This window comes from Rhineura floridana, chromosome 4 (assembly GCF_030035675.1).
Source record: "Rhineura floridana isolate rRhiFlo1 chromosome 4, rRhiFlo1.hap2, whole genome shotgun sequence".
Classification (NCBI taxonomy): domain Eukaryota; kingdom Metazoa; phylum Chordata; class Lepidosauria; order Squamata; family Rhineuridae; genus Rhineura; species Rhineura floridana.
Window position 1 is genome coordinate 123,039,248 of NC_084483.1, and position 21,459 is coordinate 123,060,706.

Here is a 21,459-nt window from a genome sequence, read left to right on the forward strand (position 1 = left end):
AATGTTCAAGGTGGGGTGACTATCTGAACTTAAGTTCTCCCTGGTTCAAATCCAATATACTATATCTAAATATGCACATAAGCTTAGTTATACATGTCCATTTTAAATAACTTTGGTTTGCTGCCCACGTGCAAACACAGTAGGCTTCATCTTCCTTTTCTCCCCACTGCAGTCCCTCAAGTGCATACAATCTGTGCTCTGGACCAGATTTTGGGAGTGTGCAGGAACAAGAGAAGATAAGGTCTGCTTGCACAATGATGGGTTCCATCCTATATTTCTGCAGTTGTAGTTTCTAGCCTCAGGTATGTATGATAACATGTGTTCAATTCTGTAAAAAACCAAGAAGGCCTAGGTGCGGATTCCTGGTTATTCCTCCTTCCTGCAAATTCCTCTACAGTTCCACTGTCAATCAATGGCAAAAAATACTTCCTGCTGTAGGATCATCAATATGCTTAATTTTTTTCCACAACCAGCAGGAAAAGGTTGTGTTAATCCTTCTATCTCAGTAAACTTTAAATTTGTTTTTTAGATCTGTTATTGTAAAAATGGAAATTATTCAGAAAAAGACAGGACACAGGCACTATTTTCAAGTAGAAGGTGGTTTATCACTGTACCTTAAGATCAACTCCTCTCTAGGTAGAACTTTGAAGTCTGTATCGCTGAGGCGGACCTAAAAAATAATAATAATCAAGTCCACTTTTTTCCTCACATGGTACTGAAAAGATAAATGTAAATGCTACAGCATTCAAGCTTACCTTCTTCGGAAGTGGTTCTTCATTAGTCATTGTGAACTCTGAGGAAGAAGAAACAAACACTAATATTATCTGGCCCTCTTACTAGTACAGCCAACATTTTTATGTCACCTTAAAATAATGCTGCAACCCAACTGAAATGAGTCCATTGAACATAGCAGAATTTATTTTCCAGAATTACTCAGGATTGGGCTTTAAGTGTTGGATCCAGACTACCCCTGGGCAGACCAGCACCCAAGGGATTCTTCTACTGGAGAACGGGAGACAATTGTCCACAGTACCATATAAAAGTTGGGTCAGGGGGCCCTCTGGAACAGCATGGGAACTATGCTGGGGCTAAGGGGGGAGATCAGCAAAAACTGTTTTCCCCTCCTTTCTTCAGCAAGAGTGTCTGCTGAATCTCAGGTCCTTTCTGTTGTATGAAAGGGAAAATCTCAATCCAACCCAGGGTGCCATGAGTGTAAGCATAACCAGTTAGTAGAAAGCTAATTTCTCAGCACAGGAAAGATTTAAATGGAACTTACTGGTTTAAACATTTTTACAGCAACGCTAGATATCTAGTTATACCTATCTGCTGCAAAGCCTGAGAAAAATAATCTCAATAAAACCTATTTAAATCCATTGGCTTTATTTTTTAAATTTGTATTCAACAGGTTTCTGGTGCATATTATTTTTTCTCTACTGCCCAAAGCCTTTGCAAATCTAGATACCAATTATCTAGCCATTATTTCTTGTCCCAATTATCTTCACAGACACCCCGTTTCAAGTTATACTGTGTGCTTGTTCCAAAGTGTTGCTAGCAAGTTTTCCATTGTTTTCCAGGAAAAAATGTACAAAGCTATTCAGATCTGTGCAAGTACAAAAACTTTACCCAAATATTGATTCATCATTTTTGTTGCTTATTTGAGCAATTAACTGAAACCACCCCTACTGTAAAGGCAGACACGGTAACCGCTAGCTTGTACTAAATTTCAAGTATTAACTTATCTTTATTTTCTCTACGCTATACAGCCTATGATAGAGGTACATGTACATCTTCTATGACTCTGTTCAGAGATGTTTAATCATGTAAAAGTCTTATAATACTCAAATTAAAAAGTTAATAAGCCATATTAGGTAAAAGCTTTACTTGAATTATTAGCAAAGATTAGTTACTTCTAAAGAAGATTAATGCGTTTTTAAATCCTCAAGTTTCTCAATGGAGGTTCATCACAATATTTATTTTAAACTATGGGGTCTCTTCCCCCCAACAACCCCCCCCCCAGCTTGCTCTGCTTGCCAAGCCGTTTGCTTCTCCTGTTCCTCCACTGCTGCTGCTTTGGACAAACAGTGCTGTCATATAACACAGCTAGGCCTTCCACTCCCTACCCCAGGCTGCTGCTACCCCACGCCACTGCTTTCCCTGGGCAGATGCCGCTGCTACCATGCACTGTGCCAGCCAGGCTGCTGCAACCCCCCCCCCCAAGCCATGCTGTCCCCTTGCATGGTTGCACAGGCAGGCAGTGCTAGACAGTATGTGGGGGGAGGGGAAGCATTCAAGCAAAAATTCACAGTGCCATCTACTTGTGGTGCTGCAAACTTCAGCACGATATTTACATTTTTATTTAAAGAGAGAAAGAGATCTTAAGGTGCTACTGTACTGAAAGATACATATATAGCAGAGTGGGGAATCTTTTTTTAACCCAAGGGCTGCATTCCTGTCTGGGCAACCTTTGGAGGACTACATGCCTGCAGGTGGCAGGTCTAAAGACAAAAGTGGGTGGAGCAATAAATAGAAATTTTACCTTTACACAGTAGGTTAATGTCTACACACACTCACAAATCCCTCTATCCTCCATCCAGGCAAGCAACAGGCAGTATCAGACGTCAAGGACACAATCCATAAAGACAAAAACTCTCAAAGGGTATAAAGCAGGACTGTGAAAGATGTGGCCTAGGGAGAGCTCCGAAGGCCAAACAGAGAGCCTTTTGGAGAGCCACATTTAGCCCCAGAGTCCAAGGTTTGGTTCCCCTACTATATAGGTAACTCACAAAATCAATCTTTACTAATTCCTTCAGATTATAGTATAAAACTGATCCATTTAAGAACCAATTGTTCTTGCAAGGTTTATCATCTTACAAATTTAGTATTATCATGTCTGAGTTTCTACTGGGAGAAAGGGTGGGATATAAATTTAATAAATAAAAATAAATAATAAAATAAAATAACTATAAGGAGATGTACTACAGGCTCATATTCACCAATAGCTTTACTGAAGTTCCATTTTTTCTATTGCAAGTGAGCATCGCTCCTACATTATTGCAGTTGCAGTGTTCAGTGCACATACTAAAAGCCCTCCATCATCAGAAGATGATCAGACACTAGATGCCCACCCAAAAGTAACAAGGCCTATATCTATATCCTGAACAACCTCATAAATGTAAGAACATTTATGGAAAACAGTGGAAATAATAATATTCATTTTGTTAACTCTTTACTTAGCCAAACTAAACATCAAAATATAGTCAAATATTGTAACTGAAACACATGCTGAAGTATTTCCTCTTAAATTTTCTAAACCTGTCAAGCCACAAATATAAAATGTTTTGTCAATTTTGGTAGGATTAATTAACATTACAGTTAGCTGGGTATTTAAGAAAAATTTTAACTCTGCTGTCATGGAACTAAATTGATTTTCAGTATCATTATGAAGAAATATCACACACACACTTTTTATTTAAGATAAGCATCCATCTCCAAGCAACAGAATATGGGCTGAAAGACACGATGGCAGCTATAAGGAAAGTGCTTGTCCGTGCAAATGTTCCATACACATTCTATTATGTATAAATGCATTTACCACCCAAGTCAAGCCATTCGCATTTAATGTCGGTACACCAGTAAAAAGTAGCCTGAACAGGTGTGCCACCAATGCGGTAACTCTAAATGTGAATGGGTGAGGTTGTATAGTGTTTTACATAGGAGAACATCAAAGATCCCTTACACAGGCAGACAATATACCTGTGTTGGGTACACATCTGTATTGGTCCTCAGATGAAAACATCACTTTATGGTAAGTTGTGACAGGCATCAACTTTATGGCTCCACTGTAAGGATATATTTTTAGTTGTGACAATCAATCCAATTATAAACTGCACCTGAATATTATTTTGGACCACTATCGACTCCATGGAAAATGACATGCTATTCATTAAATATTTCTAGTTTTCAAAGTATGTAAACTGCTTTGAATAGAGTAGCCAATCAATGAGTTCCATGTAAGAAATGCATCAGTCACACTTGCAACGTTATAGTATATGCTCATTTTGTCACACATGGAGCAGCCTAACTATACAATGTTACTTCTGAGTAACTTTTCATCTTAACCTTACAATTTGGCAAAGTATGTTGAGATAATACACAATGTTAAATTGCCATGTTTTAAAACTACCTGCGACTACAAATCAACCCAAAATTTGCTTTAAAAATTAACAAATAGAGCAATTTATTTAAGCATTTATAGAACTGTATATTATTTTAAAAATCTCAAGTGGTGACAGTTCAACCTACTTATTTCTTGCACCAAACAGGAACATAGTAATGATATCTGCAATCTGAGGAACTCATACTTTCTAGAGAGCCAAGCGGATGGAGCCTAAATAACCCATCCATGTGACATTGTCTAATCCTAGCCATGTTTACAGTTCTTAGAAGCACCAGTTCTTATAGTAGTGCTAACTCCAATGCAGAGGATTGCAATCTGAAGCTTCATATCCTGCATATTCTCTTTGTGCTAGACGTATGTATATATATGTGTGTGTATGGCGGACTTCTGAGCCCAATTATCCAAATGGCGTAGAAATAAAACGTGTCGCCAAGTCTTTTCAGGACTTAGGGCTAAGACGGCTACTCGTAATTAACACATGATTTTTAAGTATTTGCAATTATACAACATGCACGTTTCTGTCTGCGAAGGACGATGCCTTAGAAAGGGTCTAATAAACAAGGCACTCTTAACAGAGAATAACTGTACGATCTTAAAAGCTTTAGAGGATGGGGAAAAGTGTGCGGTGGATGGGGGAGAGAGACGATGGCAAGAGGAAGATGCTACAACGCAGGAAAAGGTGATGGGACTGAAACCCCTCCCCCACTCCTATCCCTCTTTCCCGATGCGTAGCCGACAGACCTGCTACCTTTGTGCTCATATTATGTCCCGTTCTATCCAGGACCGGCGACCCTTTGGCCTCCCTGAAAACCGTAGTGGCGGCCCGCGCCTGAGAAAGAGGAGGCCACCACTCACCTCCCGCCTGTGGCGGCACCAAGGCGTCGTCTCCTGGCTGCACCGAATCCCTCCAAGCCAGGGCTTGTGTCGCATCAATAAAATGGGACCAGTAACCCCCGGCCTAGAGAAGACCACCGACGCCAGCACCACGCTCGCTTCCCGCCCGCTCTTTATTTGCTGGTTCGCTGCGCTACAAAATGGCGCCGGACAGGGAAATGAGAAGAGCCGCCTCGCCCCTTCCTTGCCTCCCGCCTCGTCCAAGCAAGAAGGCAGAGTCGCCCGCAGCGCGGAGCCAACCGCTGCCACTCACTCAACTCCTCCCACCTCTTACTCCCCTTCCTCCTCCAGGCCGCGCGCTCCCTCGCGCCTTCACATTCACACTCACCGGCCCAGCTAGCGAGCAACTGCCCTTGCAGCAGCCACGGCAGCGCCTGCTCAGCGCCGGGACTACTTCCCACACCGCCCTGCCGGTTCTCTTCTTCTCTCCCCTCCCCCGTTCATCCAGTAGATGAGGCCTTTTCTCTCTCTCTCTCTCTCTCTCTCTCTGCGGAAAGAAGCCGCCGTTTGCGCGGGAAAGGGTAAGGTAAGTATGAGGGGGGAGATTGAAGTCCAACTCTTTCTCGTCCCGCGTCTTTCAGGGTACGCAGTTGCAAAGTATGATGGGAATAAACGGAGTGGCGGAAGGATTCGGAACCGTGTTGTCTAACCACCTGCAGGAGTGAGGCAGAGCTGGCGGAAGGAGACTTGATGGTGAAATGCTACTGCTGCGGCAGCGGCATGGAGACTACGGTTGAATGTCTTCGAGCTAGTAGGTCTATTTTCCGAACCTAGTGAAAGTGCAGCAGTAGAGGCCGTTCCTATGTAGAATTTGGAGCGCCTAAGCTCATTGTAACAAATGGGTTTAAGAGTCGTATAACTACATAGGATCGGGCTGTTACATGGCTATCGTTATGTGCACACGTCAGTCCCATTTGAATGGGTGGTACAGACTACTAAATAAAAGCGTGTAGGATGCAACCACGATCTTGGACAAGTTGTACCTCTTAGCTTCTGGGTACAGAACTCGCAACTGGGAAACATTTTAAATCAATAAAATAAACTGGAGGGATACCAGTGCCGTTGATTGGCAATAGCTTATAGCTTTAAGACTGACAAAATTCTCCACGCCATTCGTAATTAACTTACGGAGTTCGCTACCAAAGGATGTAGTTACCAAGTGGCTTTTAAAAGGATTACTATCAAATGATCAATAGCTGTTAGCCACCATAGCTAACGAGCCTACGTGGTCAGCGGCAGTACTGAATGTTGGGAACAAAAACAAGCTGTGGCCTTCATCTGCGCTTGTGAAACTCTCAGAGGCATAGCGCTCTTGGAAACAAAGGCTATGGACCTTTGGTCGCATCCTGCAAGGCAGTTCTTAAGGTGATTTAAGTGATTATGCTTGCAATCTTATGCGCACAATAGATGGGGAACCTGCAGCTCTCCAGATATTGTTAAACTGCCGCTGCGATCATCTGACTGTTGGCCAGGTTGGATGGGGCTGAGAGGGGATGGAGTCCATTTGCATCTGGAGGGCCATAGGTTCCTCATTCCTGAAAGTAAGCCCCATGGATATCAGTACTGTACAGGTAAGTAAAAATTGTTTTTTTTTAATTAAAAATGATTTGTGCTCTTTTTGTTTAAATGTATTTTTTACAAATGAAAATAGTGGGGTTTTTTAACATTGCAGGTTTCTCATTTTAAAAATAGCCTGATAAAAATTTCATCTGGGTACAAGCAACCCATTACTAAAGATCAATTTTCCTCTTCCAAACACACTGAGTTAAAGGGAAGCTTTTCTACGCAGACAGAGAATCATGGAAAAAATATCTAAGTGAGGTCAATCATTAAAAATATGGCACAATAGCCTAGGTTGCATATAGAGCCGTATGGCACAGTAGGTAACACAGAGCTATGTGAAGTCCTGGAAAACGGGAAATGTTCTCCCTTCTCCCCCAAGACTTTTCCCATTTTTCCAGTGGAAAAATTTGATTTTGGGGGGGAATGCGGTGGGGGCTTTGTTTAGAATTATTTTCTGTTTTAGAAAAAAATTTACTCACCTAAAGATCTTCATACTGCACATTTTGAGTAAGACAAATTTACAGTATTAGAGAATAATTCCTGTGTATACTGTAAACATGTAAAACACAAGGTGCATTTTTCTGCATCTAAAGGATCTTGTCATCTTCATGGGAGGAACATATGGGGCCTTCATTTTCTTGCTTTCTTCCAGTGATCTTTGCTCTAGTTTCATCTGCTGCCCTTTTCATGTGGCCCCTTCCTTGTGGTTGAGCTTTTCATTTCTCCCTTCAGAGGGACTGTGATGGACATTGAGTTACAAAGCTAACAGTGCTTTTATACTAAGACATACTTGGACTACGACCTGGGAGACCAGGGTTCAAATCCCCACACAGGGTGACCTTGGGCCAGCCACTGCCTCTCAGCCTCAGGGGAAGGCAATGGTAAGCCACCTCTGAAGACCGCTTACCATGAAAACCCTATTCATAGGGTCGCTGTAAGTCGGAATCGACTTGAAGGCAGTCCATTTCCATTTTTTTCCTAGGAGTGCTTACTGGGGAGCAAGCTTCGCTAAACCAAGTAGATGTTATTTCTGAGTAAACATGCATACGATTGCTCTAAGCAGTTTCATACATATGCCAAATACAATTTTATATGCTATAACAATTTGTTTTATGCTGTTCCAGCAGAACGTTAAGCAGGGTGTGCCCTACCATTAGGCGAAGTGAGATGACCATCCCAGGCAACAGATGCCAGGAGGGCAGCAGTCCTAGCCTGGCTATTACCTTGAGCCCTCCCCCCACTCTCGTCGCACAGCCTACCCTTGAGCACTTAATTTGGCCTGCTGCTACAGGTACAGTAGAGGATGTTACCATGTCACCAGTGGTGATGTAAGATTTAACTCCCAGCCAGAACGGTGAGGGGACACTATCTGGTCCTTTGTCTTGAGCCAGCCTTAAAGATTGTCCACTGGCACTGTGCCTACCTGGATGATTTACTTATTTAACAAGATTTATATGCCACTTAATAATCCAGACCTAAAATCTGACCTTGTATATGCCTATGTTTATATGCCAGCTCTTCAGTTTGCTCAGTTCTGGAAGTATGAATACTTATACTCCCTGTAAAAAACAAGGGCATTTCCTTTTTATCTTATGAAAATAAACTGCTCTGTCCGATAACTACAAGCCTTGTTCTGGGTCCTTAGCTGTAGTGGCTGGTGCGGTGAGGCAGAGACACAGAGCCAGCCTCCTGATCCTGGTGTTGTTGCAACTTAGCTGGGCGGCATGGTGAGTTCAGGGTGGGGTGGATGCACTAGTGGATCCAATCCAGTGCTCCCATGCAGCCCTGAGTCCTCACTGCCACCTGCCCAGCTTCATCCAGGTTAACTGTGAGCTGGTTCCTGATCTTCCCCACTCCCGTGGGCCACTTTGACAGATGGGTGTCATTATGACATCAGGTAACAACTTTAAAGGGTCTCGCTGTCGGCACCAATCAGCTGACTGAATTGTAATTGAGCCCCCTTGGCAAAGAATTGCCAGGAGTGCCCTTTATGCTCCCAATTGCTCATTTGCAGCTACATCATTACCTGCCCCACATAGCCACACCTGATGTCAGGTGTGGGGCAGGTAGGTGTGTGTGGAAACACGTAGCAGGCAAGCGGGTTTCCCATTGCTGTCTTACTTCTTCCTCACTTTAACACCTCTTGGTGTTAACAACCCAGAGTGTTTGATATAGGGAAAGTATTGTGTGCAGATATTCATTGTCTGAGAGAGCCAGTGTGGTGTAGTGGCTAAGGTGCTGGACTACGATCCGAGAGACCAGGGTTTGAGTCCCCACACAGCCATGAAGCTCACTGGGTGACCTTGGGCCAGTCACTGCCTCTCAGCCTCAGAGGGAGGCAATGGCAAACCCCCTCTGAATACCGCTTACCATGAAAACCCTATTCAGAGGGTCACCGTAAATCAGAATCGACTTGAAGGCAGTACATTCATTGTCTGCAAGAAGCTCCCAAATTTTGTTCTTTTTCCAGATAAGAAATCTCTCTCGAGCAGCTCCTGTGTTTGTTTACTCAGAAGTGTGTTTTATAGAGCTTACTTACTAACTAAACCTTAGTTTACTTGGTAAGAGAATTCTCCATCCTACCTCACTTCTTCTCCAGGTTGTTGACACTTTTCTAGACAAACCATTTTATTTTTTAAGGAATGAAACTAAAGATGTGTTCTGTAGAATGTTATCATAAATGTTATTTGTCCCAGAAATGCACAACAGATACTTCACATGTCATTTGAAGAGCTCTTAAGCCCCTCTTGTGCTAGTGTGTATGTATGAAAGACAGAAATGCAGCTTCAGATGTGCATGTATCAGGGTTTTTATGTGGAAGAAGGTGAATACCTGAAAGTTCATCTTACCGCTTATATACTCAGTCGATCACTGTGCTCTGCAGGTGAGGGCCTCCTGCAGATCCCATCTTATCAGGAGGTCCGTTCCACGCAACATAGGACCTTTAGTGTTGTGGCACTTTGGAATTCACTCCCCTTAAGTATTAGACAGGTGCCAACTCTGTTATCTTTTTGGCACCTGTTGAAGACCTACCTCTTTCAACAAGTCTTTTAAGTATAGACCTTATCCCAGTCTGTGTCGGAATTGCTTTTTAAGATGTTTTTAAAGTTGTTTTTTAAAGCTGTTTTGTTTTACTATGTTTTTAAGATGCTTTAAAGTGCTTCTAGCGTTTTTGTTTGCCGCCCTGGGCTCCTACTGGGAGGGAGGGATATAAATTTAATAAATAAAATAAATTCACAATAAAATTCCAGCCTTTGTGTTTTTTGTGTGGGTATCATCTTAGATGAGTTCTAAGCTGCTTTGGCTATATTCTTTTAAATGAAAAAGTGTTTTTCCTTCTGATGTTAACCTCTCATCTCTGTACATGTATGTACAGAGACCATACATAGCAAGGGAGGCCTTGGTTTCACACACACCAATTCCCCTGTCATCATTTGTAGTGCTGTTGCTCCCAAGAGAGGAGGGTTTTTCCTACACAAAAGGGCATGCATATTTACCAGTGCCGAAGTGCACAACAAGTGACAAGGCAAGCCTTGATACTGTCAGTTTCACTAGAAAGCAGAGTAGGACAAGGACCCTGAACTGGTGAGGTGGGCTAGCAGAATATCTAGGACTGCATCAACTCATCCCGACCCCCGACTGAGGCATTATAGACTTGCAAATGTGGGAATGTCATCTCCCATGCTAGCTGCAAGGGACAAGGTGATATTTAAAGTGGGGAAAACATAACATGTGAACAGTGATAACGGGCATTAAGGGAAATGTTTGTGGGATTTATTAAAGTGTTTTAATGTGATTTCAACCTTTGTAAAAACAAACAAAAACTGTTTTCTTAGCTGTGTAGCCTCCAGTATGTTGGCAAGAGGAAAAAAATGAAAAAAAGCAAGCTCATCACTAGAGGGCAGATGTGTGCTACATTAAGAGCAGGAAAAGAACTCTAGAATTAATTAATTACACGTGCACTTTTTAAAGAAGAAAAGTTGTCAGTTCCCAACTGAGTTGGCAGAATTACCTGGGTTCACCACCACCAGCAGTGATCCATGTTGTAGTTCCTGACTTTGCTAAGGATGGCAATGAACAGCAAGAGCATCTGCTCATGAGATTGTGGTACTACTATTTAATCATACAACAAAGCATAAAAAGGCTACATCTAATCCTTATTTATTCAGAAGTTTGTACTCGAAATAAATACATTAATGAATATATCCAGTAAGGTTCACTCTCTGATAAAGTGCACAAGACTGCAGCTTTAAACTGTTATGGCTCAGGCCAAGTACCTCTGAATTTCAGTCCTACAAGAATGTGAGGGAATTCTCTGTTAGAGGCCCTGACACCACCTTGAAATTACAACTCCCAGATTTTATCATGGGGATGAGGAAGGGGATAATAGTTAAATTTAAGCTCTTTTAAGTGATCATACAAAGCCTGTTACTTTGCTATTCTCAACAGAAAAGAAAAGGGAAGGCTATATGTGGAAATTGAGAAAAATAAGTGTGAAAAAGTATCAAGGTGAGCCAGTGTTTGAACAACTTCCTTGTTCAGCATGTTATTGACAAGCAGAGTTGCCAAATGAGGTCAACAATTGCCAAGGGAGAATCATAGGGGAGCCAGGATTCAGATAAGAGGGTCATCGTTCATGAAGGCAGCCTCAAGACAAGGAATAGAGAATATTAATCCAGGAGGAGGATAGTATATCAAATAAGATTGCATAACAGGTGATCTTGAACTCATAGGATCAGCACACAGGAGAGATAAAGCAGATGCCATAGTTGGAACTTAACAGCTGCTAGAAACATCAGAGACCGAGTGCAGTCTTGGCATTGTGGCTGGGAACTCACAAGAAACGATGACCACGTTTATGTAGGAATACAGATGGAAACGAAAGACTGCAAGAGTAACTACAGTGAAGGGGATTATAATCCCATTATACTCACAATCCTAGCCACTATTACTGCAGGCAGCATTCGGCAGGTTGGAGATTGTTTATGTCAGAGGTTCTCAAATGGCAGTTTGTAAGCCACTGGAGGTCCATGAGCTCTATTTGGGTGGTCTGTGAAAAGACTAGAAAAATCAAGAATACTTGTCCTTTCTTTGTGCTTCATTTGTTTTTCCCAGCACCATATTTTAGGGCCATTATTCACAAATTGCTATAAAGCTGATACAGAATTTGTTCTCAGAACTATTATAATAAGTTGACTAACTTCAGTTTTCTGACCTGTTGCAGAGTTGTTTGTGATATGCAGCAACTATTAACAATTATGACTGACTACTTAATAGACCTGTACTAAGATAATGCGTTGTGGAAAATGCAACTGTACATTAGGTCACTTTAACTGAAATAAAAGTATAAAATTTGGAAAGCTGTTTGCTCTGCATTTGGACACTCTTTAAGATACTGTAACCAAATTTTGCATTATGGTTCCTGAGATCAAGGAACAGGTTTTCATCTATGTTTGGATACAGTTGGATGCCATTTTGAATCAAGACGGTGGACTGAACCTTTTGAAACTACACTGATTTTTTTGGTTTCTTAAAATTCCTAAGAAATGCTGGGTACAAGGTTGCTAATCTACTGTATATTTTGTACATTTGTTTTATCTGTTCTCAAAGCATTTGAACACCTCCTAAGATATCATAACCAAATTTTGCATAATGATTCCTGAAATCAAGGAGTAGATTTTTGTCTGTGTTTGGATACAGTTGGATGCTAATTTGAATCAAGATGGTGGATTGAACCTTTCAAAATGGCACTGATATTTTGGTTTCTTAGAATTCCCTAGCAACACCACTAGGTATGAGGCTTCTAGTAATGTATATATGGGGGGGTAGTTTTTAAAAGGGGAGTGGGAGGAGAAAAGTAAAACCTTATGGCTGCTGTCCTGAATGCATTTTTGAATGTCCCCTCAGACTTTACCAGAGTCTGTTCTGAAATCACAGAGGATTGTTTTGACAAAGGGATCATAAGAAATGAACTCTTGATATCCACTCCCCTTCCCTACCCACTCTGCTGCTATTACCAAATGTTTTTCTAGTGTCCAAAGCGTGGTCAATTCTTGGCTTCAAGTATTTGCTGGCATTCACCTTCAGAAGGACCTCTCAGCTCTCATAGTTGCTGATTTGCCAACTTTTCTAAACTGTATTTGATTACACTAGCAGTTCACCTTAATCTGACATTTGACTATCATTTGCAATAGTAATGCACGGTGTCATGGCCCCGTCAGAGGACTCCTCAGATGAGGACAACTCGGGAGTAACAGCAGCAGACCCAGGAGCAGCAGACCCAGAAGGAGACACGGAGGAGACTCCTGAGAATCCAGCTCCTTCTCCCCCCTCAGCTGCAGAGCACCCCAGATACAGTGGAGGCCCTGCAGCCAGACGCAGACAGTGAGCAGGATACTCCCCCCTCACCTGCAGAACGTAGACAGCAGAAGGTCAGGCAGAAGAGAGGTAGGCCTGTCCCCTTAAGGCCAAAACGCTGAGGGCTCACAGCTGCTGTCAAACATGCTCTTTATAAGGCACCCCTTGGCTGCAGCTTGTTGCTGACGGCAACGTCAGGCGTGGCTTCATGTATTCCCAGTTTCCCTGCAGCATCTCTTGGACTGACCCCTTGGCAATTGATCCCGGACCTCTACTGACCTCGCTTCTGGACTTGTGACTTGGCAAGTAAGCTTCAGACAGGCCTGGCCCTTATCAGGTTCCCTCCTCGTTGGCCTGGCAGATTTACAACCAGTCTGCCGGCTAAGGACTTTCCTTCCTTGCTAACGACCCAGGAATTTCCAACCCCCACCGGCACTGCCGACCCAGTGCAGAGCTGACACAGGGTAGCATCCAACAAAGTTGTCCATTCACGAAAAGCCTTCTGCTCGTGCAATGGAACTTCCCCTCCCTTGTCTGGCCTGATGCACCCCTCAAATCTGTTCTGGGGGTTCTCTTAACCATCTAGAGCAGATTAGGAGGGGCTGCGGGGAAAGGGAATGAAACAATTTCATTGGATACAACCCACTATAGGCGTCATCTTTACCATTTATACCGTGATTTAGAATGTCTGCTCCAGAGCACTACAATATTGGTATTAGTATCCCCATATTACAGGAATGCAGTGCAGGTGGAAAAACAGTAAATTGCCTTTTACTCAGCAAACTGAATTTCACTGAAGAAAGTAAAGTTGGGATGGCTGACACAAGCCTGTCCTAAAATGTTTTACTGCTGTTTATCAGCATTTGTGGCATCTGAATGTTCATGCTTAAGAAACCTCTTTTGAAAAAGAGAAGAGAAAGTGGCAGAGCATCATTTGTCACCTACAGCTGCTAGCTAAAACCACTCTAATGTATCATCAATGGACTAGAGCCCATGCTGGGCAACGATGCTCTCCTGTCACAGGCCTTGGATAGTAGGTCTGTCCTTAATTACAGACATCCCGCACCCTAAAACAGGTACTCATTAGCAACACCAGTCCACATGATAGTGTTACCAGATCTGCTGGTATGTCAGTGCATACATTTACACAAACCTGTATCTTATGCATGTATTCGCTACAGGGCTAATTTGGGAGAATTAACAATACTATACTTGGGATCTTTGAGCAATTATGTCTACATACATAGAATTGCACTGGCTTTGATAACCTTGCTTAATTTGGGAATTTAGCATGGGCCAGTATTAATATGCTTGCTCTGGAGAGCCAGCAATAACTGCAGTGCTTGCTGTTGCACATATTTATAAATGACTAAAGAATTAAATATAACATGTCAATATATAATGGTTTGTAAGCAATAAAACATTTTTGCAACTTGAAATGCTGCTACAAAAACATACAGGATGAGAAGGGTTAACAATGCTATACACAGACGAAGCCACCAATACATTGCCAGGATGATACACTTAATTACCAGAGCAGAGGGGAAAGACTAGAGGTGAAGAGTTTTATCTAATATGAAATTGTGAGGCAGTCTAAGACCCGGCTTTGCCATGGAAAGAATGAAAAAAAACAGGAAATGGAAAAGGTTACATGTAAAGTGGTTTCATACCTCATGAAACAGAGAATTCCAGGAGATAAGAGGAAGGTTTGGATGCAGTATTTACCCATCTGGCAATAGAAGGAAATCGAGGCAGGAAAAGACTGGGTTTCGTCACTTTTAACTTAGAAATGTACCACCAGAAATGGGCTAGCCATTCACAGTGGAGCTTGTTGTGATTTATTATGGATTTAAGTGGAACCTAGTGACCCCATACACCAATTGGGAAGGCATCATTTGCTGAACTTTGGGGAAGCCTAAAAGAATATTTCCTTTCCGTAGTTAGTCTTCCGTTAAAAAAACATAATGTCCTACGTTCTTTAGAATCCTTTCTATTTGGTTAAAAATAGTCTCCCTCCTGTGAGAGACACTCTGGGGTGTTTCTCTGCAGTACAGCCCTAACTAGTCCTGAAAACAAAACAACAAATATGGCTTCAATGCAAGGAGACATAGCAAGAGTGGAGGTCTAGCTAAAGCCTAAGCAAACAGTAATTTAAGAAGTCTCTCCTGCAGTCCGTCCTGGGGCGTTGCACATCTTGAAAAAAGCGGTGTTGATTAGCTCCCTGGAAGAGTCTCCCAAAAGCTGACCCAGAGTGGCATGGAGCAAGCTCGAGTAGAAGGCTGAACAAAGAAGGGCTATAGGAAAAGCTTATGTTGCCTCACTCTAAATATGAAAGAGATATTTCACACTGCATGTGTTCAGAAACGAGTTGTGTTAATTACATGTCATGTCACAGGGCTAGAGCCTAGCCCCCCAAGCATTTCTGTCAATGTAATCTATTTTAACAAGGTGTTTTTTGCCTTTGCTGGAATGCATGTGGGTACTCAGTTTAATAAAAACAGGGTATGCTTACTGGCTAAGACCCATTGACTCACAATGGGAGAATACTGGTTGAATTGGAGGTGTTGCTAGCATTTGATATAACATTGGATCCTAGAATTAATTAAGACAGGGTGTGACCTGCTTGTTCCTGGTATATACCTAGCTTACACTAGCACTGACTTACACAATAGGAGATTTCTCTGGTGACTGCAATGGTACTCTTAATTGTTAAGGTCAACACCAAATTACACACTGTTCCTTAATTACAGAGTTCCAGATGAACTGAACTTCTCAGTAACAACTAAGACACAAACACAAGGCCTAGATGTCGCAAGATGACCAGATGCTAATGCTGTTCCCATATTCACTTGTACAGGATCAAATAAAAAAAAAATACATGATCAGCCACAGCTAGGGATGAGGGAGAATATTCACTAGACTGGATTTATTACCAGATTTTGACATAATTCAACAATCCACATTGTTTTCAGATTGATTTCTTGTGGAGGGTCACAGTCGTCATGGGCACTTTTGTTAAAAAAATGCACTCCGAATTTTACGTTGTCTTCATAATCAGCTTCCTTCTAAGCTGATGCACTCTTAACTCAGTGGAACAAGTGCCTACAGCATAAGCATTTTCATTAGCATTTTGGTTAGCAATTATATTACATTTTCCACTGGAAAAAAGCTGTGAATTGGCAATCATGCAAACAATTGGGAACAAAAATATGACAGATTGGTACTGAAAGCCGGACTGGCTGAATTCAAACAGACAGGAACCAGCTACTGAACCCTACCTCTATCGGGGGCTTATTCACATGCTCATCTTCCAGGACAATGTAAGTGATCACCTGTCAGCAACACCCTTCTGCTTTCTATTCAAAACAGTCTCTACTCATAATAAATGTCCTCACATCTGACATCTAAAATGGCAACATTCAGAAACCAATAGGAGAATGTTTCAGTCTCCCTAAACATGTGGTGTAATGGCTAGAGTGTTGGACTAGGACCTGGGAGACTCGGGTTTAAATTCTCATTCAGCCATGAAGCTTGCTGGGTAGGTCAGTCTCTCGGCTAATTACCTCAGGGTGGTTGTGAGGATAACTTGGAGAGGGAAGAGAACCATGTACATCACCTTGAGCTCCTTGGAGGAAAGGTGGGATATAAATGTAATAATAATAAATAAATAAAACATGATAAATACAAGCTGGCTTGAGGGTTGCTCATTCTCCAGTGGAAGAATTTCAAAGGGATACTCCAGAGTGAAACAGCTAAATTAGATGTAATAGTAATTATAATACTAAACATTTGCATTTTGCTTTCAAGTGTTCCAAGTGCCTTACATGCATTATCCAGCTATAATTCTTAAAACAGTTCTGTAAGTAAATTTATTTATTTATTATTTGATTTATATCCCACCCTTCCTCCCAGCAGGAGCCCAGGGCAGCAAACAAAAGCACTAAAAACACTTTAAAACATCATAAAAACAGATATTAAAATACATTAAAAACAACTTTAAAACATTTTTTAAAAGCTTTGAAGAGTTTAAAAAAAAGTTAAAAAACATAGTTTTTTTTAAAAAAAGGTTTAAAAGCATATTAAAAAGCAATTCCAGCACAGCAGCAGACTGGGATAAGGTCTCTACTTAAAAGGCTTGTTGAAAGAGGAAGGTCTTCAACAGGCGCCGAAAAGATAACAGATGGTGCCTGTCTAATATTTAAGGGTAGGGAGTTCCACAAGGTGGGTGCCGCCACACTAAAGGTCCGTTTCCTATGTTGTGCACAACGGACCTCCTGATAAGATGGCATCTGCAGGAGGCCCTCACCTGCAGAGAGCAGTGATTAACTGCGTATACAAGGGATAACACAGTCTTTCAAGTATCCTGGTCCTGAACTGTATAGGGCTTTGTACACAAAAACTAGAACCTTGAACTTGGCCCGGTAGCAAATGGGCAGCCAGTGCAATTCTTTCAGCAGTGGTGTGACATGTTGGCAATACCCTGCCCCAGTGAGCAGTCTCGCTGCCACATTCTGCACCAGCTGCAGCTTCTGGACCAACCTCAAGGGCAGCCCCACATAGAGCGCATTACAGTAATCCAGCCTGGAGGTTACCAGTGCATGGACAACAGTAGTCAGGCTATCCCAGCTGTTGCTGGTAAAAGGTACTCCTAGCCACTGAGTTCACCTGAGCCTCTAGCGACAAAGATGGATCTAAGAGCACCCCCAGACTACAGACCTGCTGTTTCAGAGGGAGTACGACCCCAATCCAAAGCAGGCAACTGTGCCGTTCAGAGCCAGAAGGACGAGGCTGAAGCATAGGTGCAAGTAAATCTCATTTTATTAGAGTAATGGATACATCAAAGGCATTGCGCTTCATAGAAAACCCTGCGCTAACTCACTAGAATTCCTAACTACACTCTAGACATGCTCTACAGCGTGTGAAGGAAGTTGACTCAACGACTCCCCTCTAAGCGGCAAGCTTAAGAAGGGAACGTTTTCGAATGTAATCTCTGACTCCTGCGTAACTCCTGTCTTTGCCTTGTCCGTTTCTCGCGGCGGCGGTAGCGCGGGGACAGAGGGCGTGTTTCCAACGGCTCATCGGAAGACACCTGTTCCTGAGCAACAGGCTCAAGATCAGGGGGCTGTGCCACACTGGTATCCTCCTGGGAACTGCTTGGCAAGGGAGGAGCTGGCACTGTCTCTGGAGCCTCCCCCAACAAGTCTTCTGCAGCAGCTGGGGGCGGCGCGCTCTGTTCCTCGGGGAGTGCGGGATCTGTGGGAATTGGCTGGTGTGCAGGCTGACCCCCTCCCGCAAGGTCCTGCTCAGACTCAACAATTCCCAACTCTGCTTCCTCTGGCAGCGGAGGCGCCTGAAACTCATGCCTCCCCCTTCCCTGTCCATTCTGGGTTAGCTGAGGCTCAACAGCAACTGACCAATCATCTGAACTTGGGAACCACCAACCCACAGCACCTCCATCTTGCTAGGATTCAGACTCAGTTTACTGGCCCTCATCCAGCCCACCACTGAGTCCAGGCAGAGGTTCAGGGCTTGCACGGTCTCTTCCAATTCAGATGTTACAGAGAAATAGAACTGGGTATCATCAGCGTACTGCTGACACCTTGCCCCAGATCTCCTGATGACTGCTCCCAAGGGCTTCATATAGATGTTAAACAGCATTAGGGACAAGATGGTACCCTGCAGCACCCCACAGTACAACTGCCAGGGGGCCAAAAGACAATCACCCAATGCTATTCTCTGAAAACGACCTTGGAGATAGGATCAGAACCACAGTAAACAGTGCCTCTGATACCCATCTCATCAAGTTGGCCCAGCAGGATACCATGGTCAATGGTATCAAAAGCCTCTGAGAGATCAAGTAAGAGTAACAGGGTCGCACTCCCCCAGTCCTTCTCCTGATAAAGGTCATCCATCAGGGCGACCAAGGCCAATTCAGTCCCATAACCAGGTCTGAACCCAGACTGGAACGGGTCAAGATAATCTGTTTTATCAAAGAGTACTTGCAGTTGCTGCGCCACAACCCTCCCAATCACCTTCCCTAAAAAAGGGGTATCTGTGACCGGTCGGTAATTGTTGCAGACCAATGGGTCCAGGGTGGGCTTTTTCAGGAGCGGTCAGATCACTGCCTCTTTCAGGGCGGCTGGAACCACTCCCTCCTGCAATGATGCATTGACCACACCCTGGATCCTGATAGTAAACCAACAAAGGCTCTTAGCATATATGGAGCGAGAAATGTCAAACGTCCAAGCTGAATTTAGAAAGGGAAGAGGAACCAGAGATCATATTGCAAACATACGTTGGATAATGGAACAGACCAAGGAATTTCAGAAGAAAATCACCCTGTGCTTTATATATTACAGGATAGCCTTTGACTGTGTAGATCAGCCTTTCCCAACCAGTGTGCCTCCAGATGTTGTTGGACCACAACTTCCATCAGCCTCAGCCATTGGCAATGCTGGCTGAGGCTTATGGGAGGTGTGGTCCAACAACATCTGGAGGCACACTGGTTGGGAAAGGCTGGTGTAGATCATGACAAACTATGGAATGCTTTAAAAGAAATGGGGGTGCCACAGCATCTGATTGTCCTGATGTGCAACCTATACTCTGGACAAGAGGCTACTGTAAATACAGGATATGGAGAAATCGATTGGTTCTCAATCGGAAAGGGTGTGAGACAGGGGTGTATTTTATCACCCTATTTGTTTAATCTATACGCAGAACATATCATATGGAAAGCAGGATTTGACCTAGATGAAGGAGGTGTGAAAATTGGAGGGAGAAATATCAGTAATTTAAGATATGCAGACGATACCATACTACTAGCAGAAACCAGTAATGATTTGAAACAAATGCTGATGAAAGTTAAAGAGGAAAGCACAAAAGCAAGACTACAGCTGAAGGTCAAAAAGACTAAACAGAAGATTTATGTAACTTTAACGTTGACAATGAGGTCATTCAACTTGTCAAGGATAATCAATACCTCAGCACAGTCATCAACCAAAATAGTGACTATAGTCAAGAAATCAGAAGAAGGCTAGGACTGGGCAGGGCAGCTGTGAGAGAACTAGAAAAGGTCCTCAAATGCAAAGATGTATCACTGAACACTCAAGTCAGGATCATTCAGACCATGGTATTCCTGATCTCTATGTATGGTCGTGAAAGTTGGACAGTGAAAAAAGCAGGTAAGAGAAAAATCAACTCATTTGAAATGTAGTATTGGAGGAGAACTTTGTGCATACCATGGACTGCGAAAAAGGGTGTTAGAACAAATTAAACCAGAATGATCACTAGAAGCTAAAATGATGAAACTGAGGTTGTCATGCTTTGGACACATAATGAGAAGACATGATTCACTAGAAAAGACCATAATGCTGGGAAAAACAGAAGGGAGTAGGAAAAGAGGAAGGCCAAACAAGAGATGGATTGATTCCATAAAGGAAGCCACAGACCTGAACTTTCAAGATCTGAACAGGGTGGTTCACGACAGATGCTGTTGGAGGTCACTGATTCATAGGGTCGCCATAAGTCGTAATCGACTTGAAGACACATAACAAGCCACACAGTTATGAGGCTGAAAGAAAGTGGCTTGTGTAAGGCCACTTACCAAATTCATGGCAGACCCAAGATTCAAACAAGGAGTTTCCCAATTTGCAACTTGTGGCACAATCCTGACCATGTCTACTTAGAAGTAACTCCTACTGAATTCAGTGAGGGTTACTCCCAGTTAAGAGGGTTAGGATTGCAGTCTTAGTAAGTCTCTTAACCTCTGTGCAACATGAGTTCTCTAATGATTTTATCTGGGTCTGACAAAAGACAATTGTTTCCTGTCCTAATATAGGTGTTAGTAATTTTAGTATTTTTAAGCAAATTATGTTATCATCACTGTTCTGAATGTTCACTGTGCTTATTTTGTACACACTTTTGCTCTAATTAAATTATCACAGATTGTATTTTTTGGATTTCATTACCAAATAACCCCACCTTTTACATTTTTTCCTTTTCTATCTTGAGTATACACACTTCCCAACGAGGATAACACTTGATGCACCTGATTAATAAGTAGTCTGTAGAAGCTTATGCTATAATAATGTATGTTTTAAATGTGCTAGAATAGTTTTTGTTCTCCTGAAAGAGATTTAACTGGAGAGTCCTCATAGAATTTTGAACTGTGAAAAGCTTTGAACTCTGGAGCATGGAACTTCTGCAGGAAGCACTAACATGAGAACAAGGTACCTGGCACTCATCTCTGTAGCAACACAAGAGTACATGGAGCAACCACAAGTTCTAAAGCAAATTTTGCAGGTCATTCACTCATGATTTCATTTATTCAGAATTGCTTATTACACAATTGCACTTTGTCACATACGTTATTGATCGGAACATTTATAAAAAATGGAAATGGACTGCCTTCAAGTCAATCCTGACTTATGGCGACTCTATGAATAGAGTTTTCGTGGTAAGCGGTATTC

The 21,459-nt window shown here is 42.5% G+C and overlaps 2 protein-coding genes across 4 annotated transcripts in view; one reads left to right on the forward strand and one right to left on the reverse strand.

Moving 5' to 3' along the window:
- Positions 1-21,459, reverse strand: part of WTAP (WT1 associated protein) — a 37,865-nt gene that overhangs the window by 14,719 nt on the left and 1,687 nt on the right. Inside the window, exons 1-3 of one of the 3 annotated variants that reach the window (XM_061624284.1) lie at positions 5,400-5,668; positions 756-793; positions 615-670 (exon numbers count right to left, since the gene is read on the reverse strand). In XM_061624284.1, the coding sequence (XP_061480268.1) occupies positions 615-670; positions 756-785 (86 nt within the window). In that variant the 5' untranslated portion in view covers positions 786-793; positions 5,400-5,668. Of the gene's footprint in view, positions 1-614; positions 671-755; positions 794-5,032; positions 5,314-5,399; positions 5,669-21,459 lie in introns of those variants that run through there. The other 2 variants (XM_061624283.1, XM_061624282.1) reach the window with 2 other exon arrangements.
- The window catches only part of ACAT2 (acetyl-CoA acetyltransferase 2), a 38,483-nt gene continuing 22,870 nt past the window's right edge, over positions 5,847-21,459 (forward strand). The window contains exon 1 of the mRNA XM_061624285.1: positions 5,847-6,642. Within this exon, the coding sequence (XP_061480269.1) occupies positions 6,549-6,642 (94 nt within the window). The 5' untranslated portion in view covers positions 5,847-6,548. The remainder of the gene's footprint in view (positions 6,643-21,459) is intronic.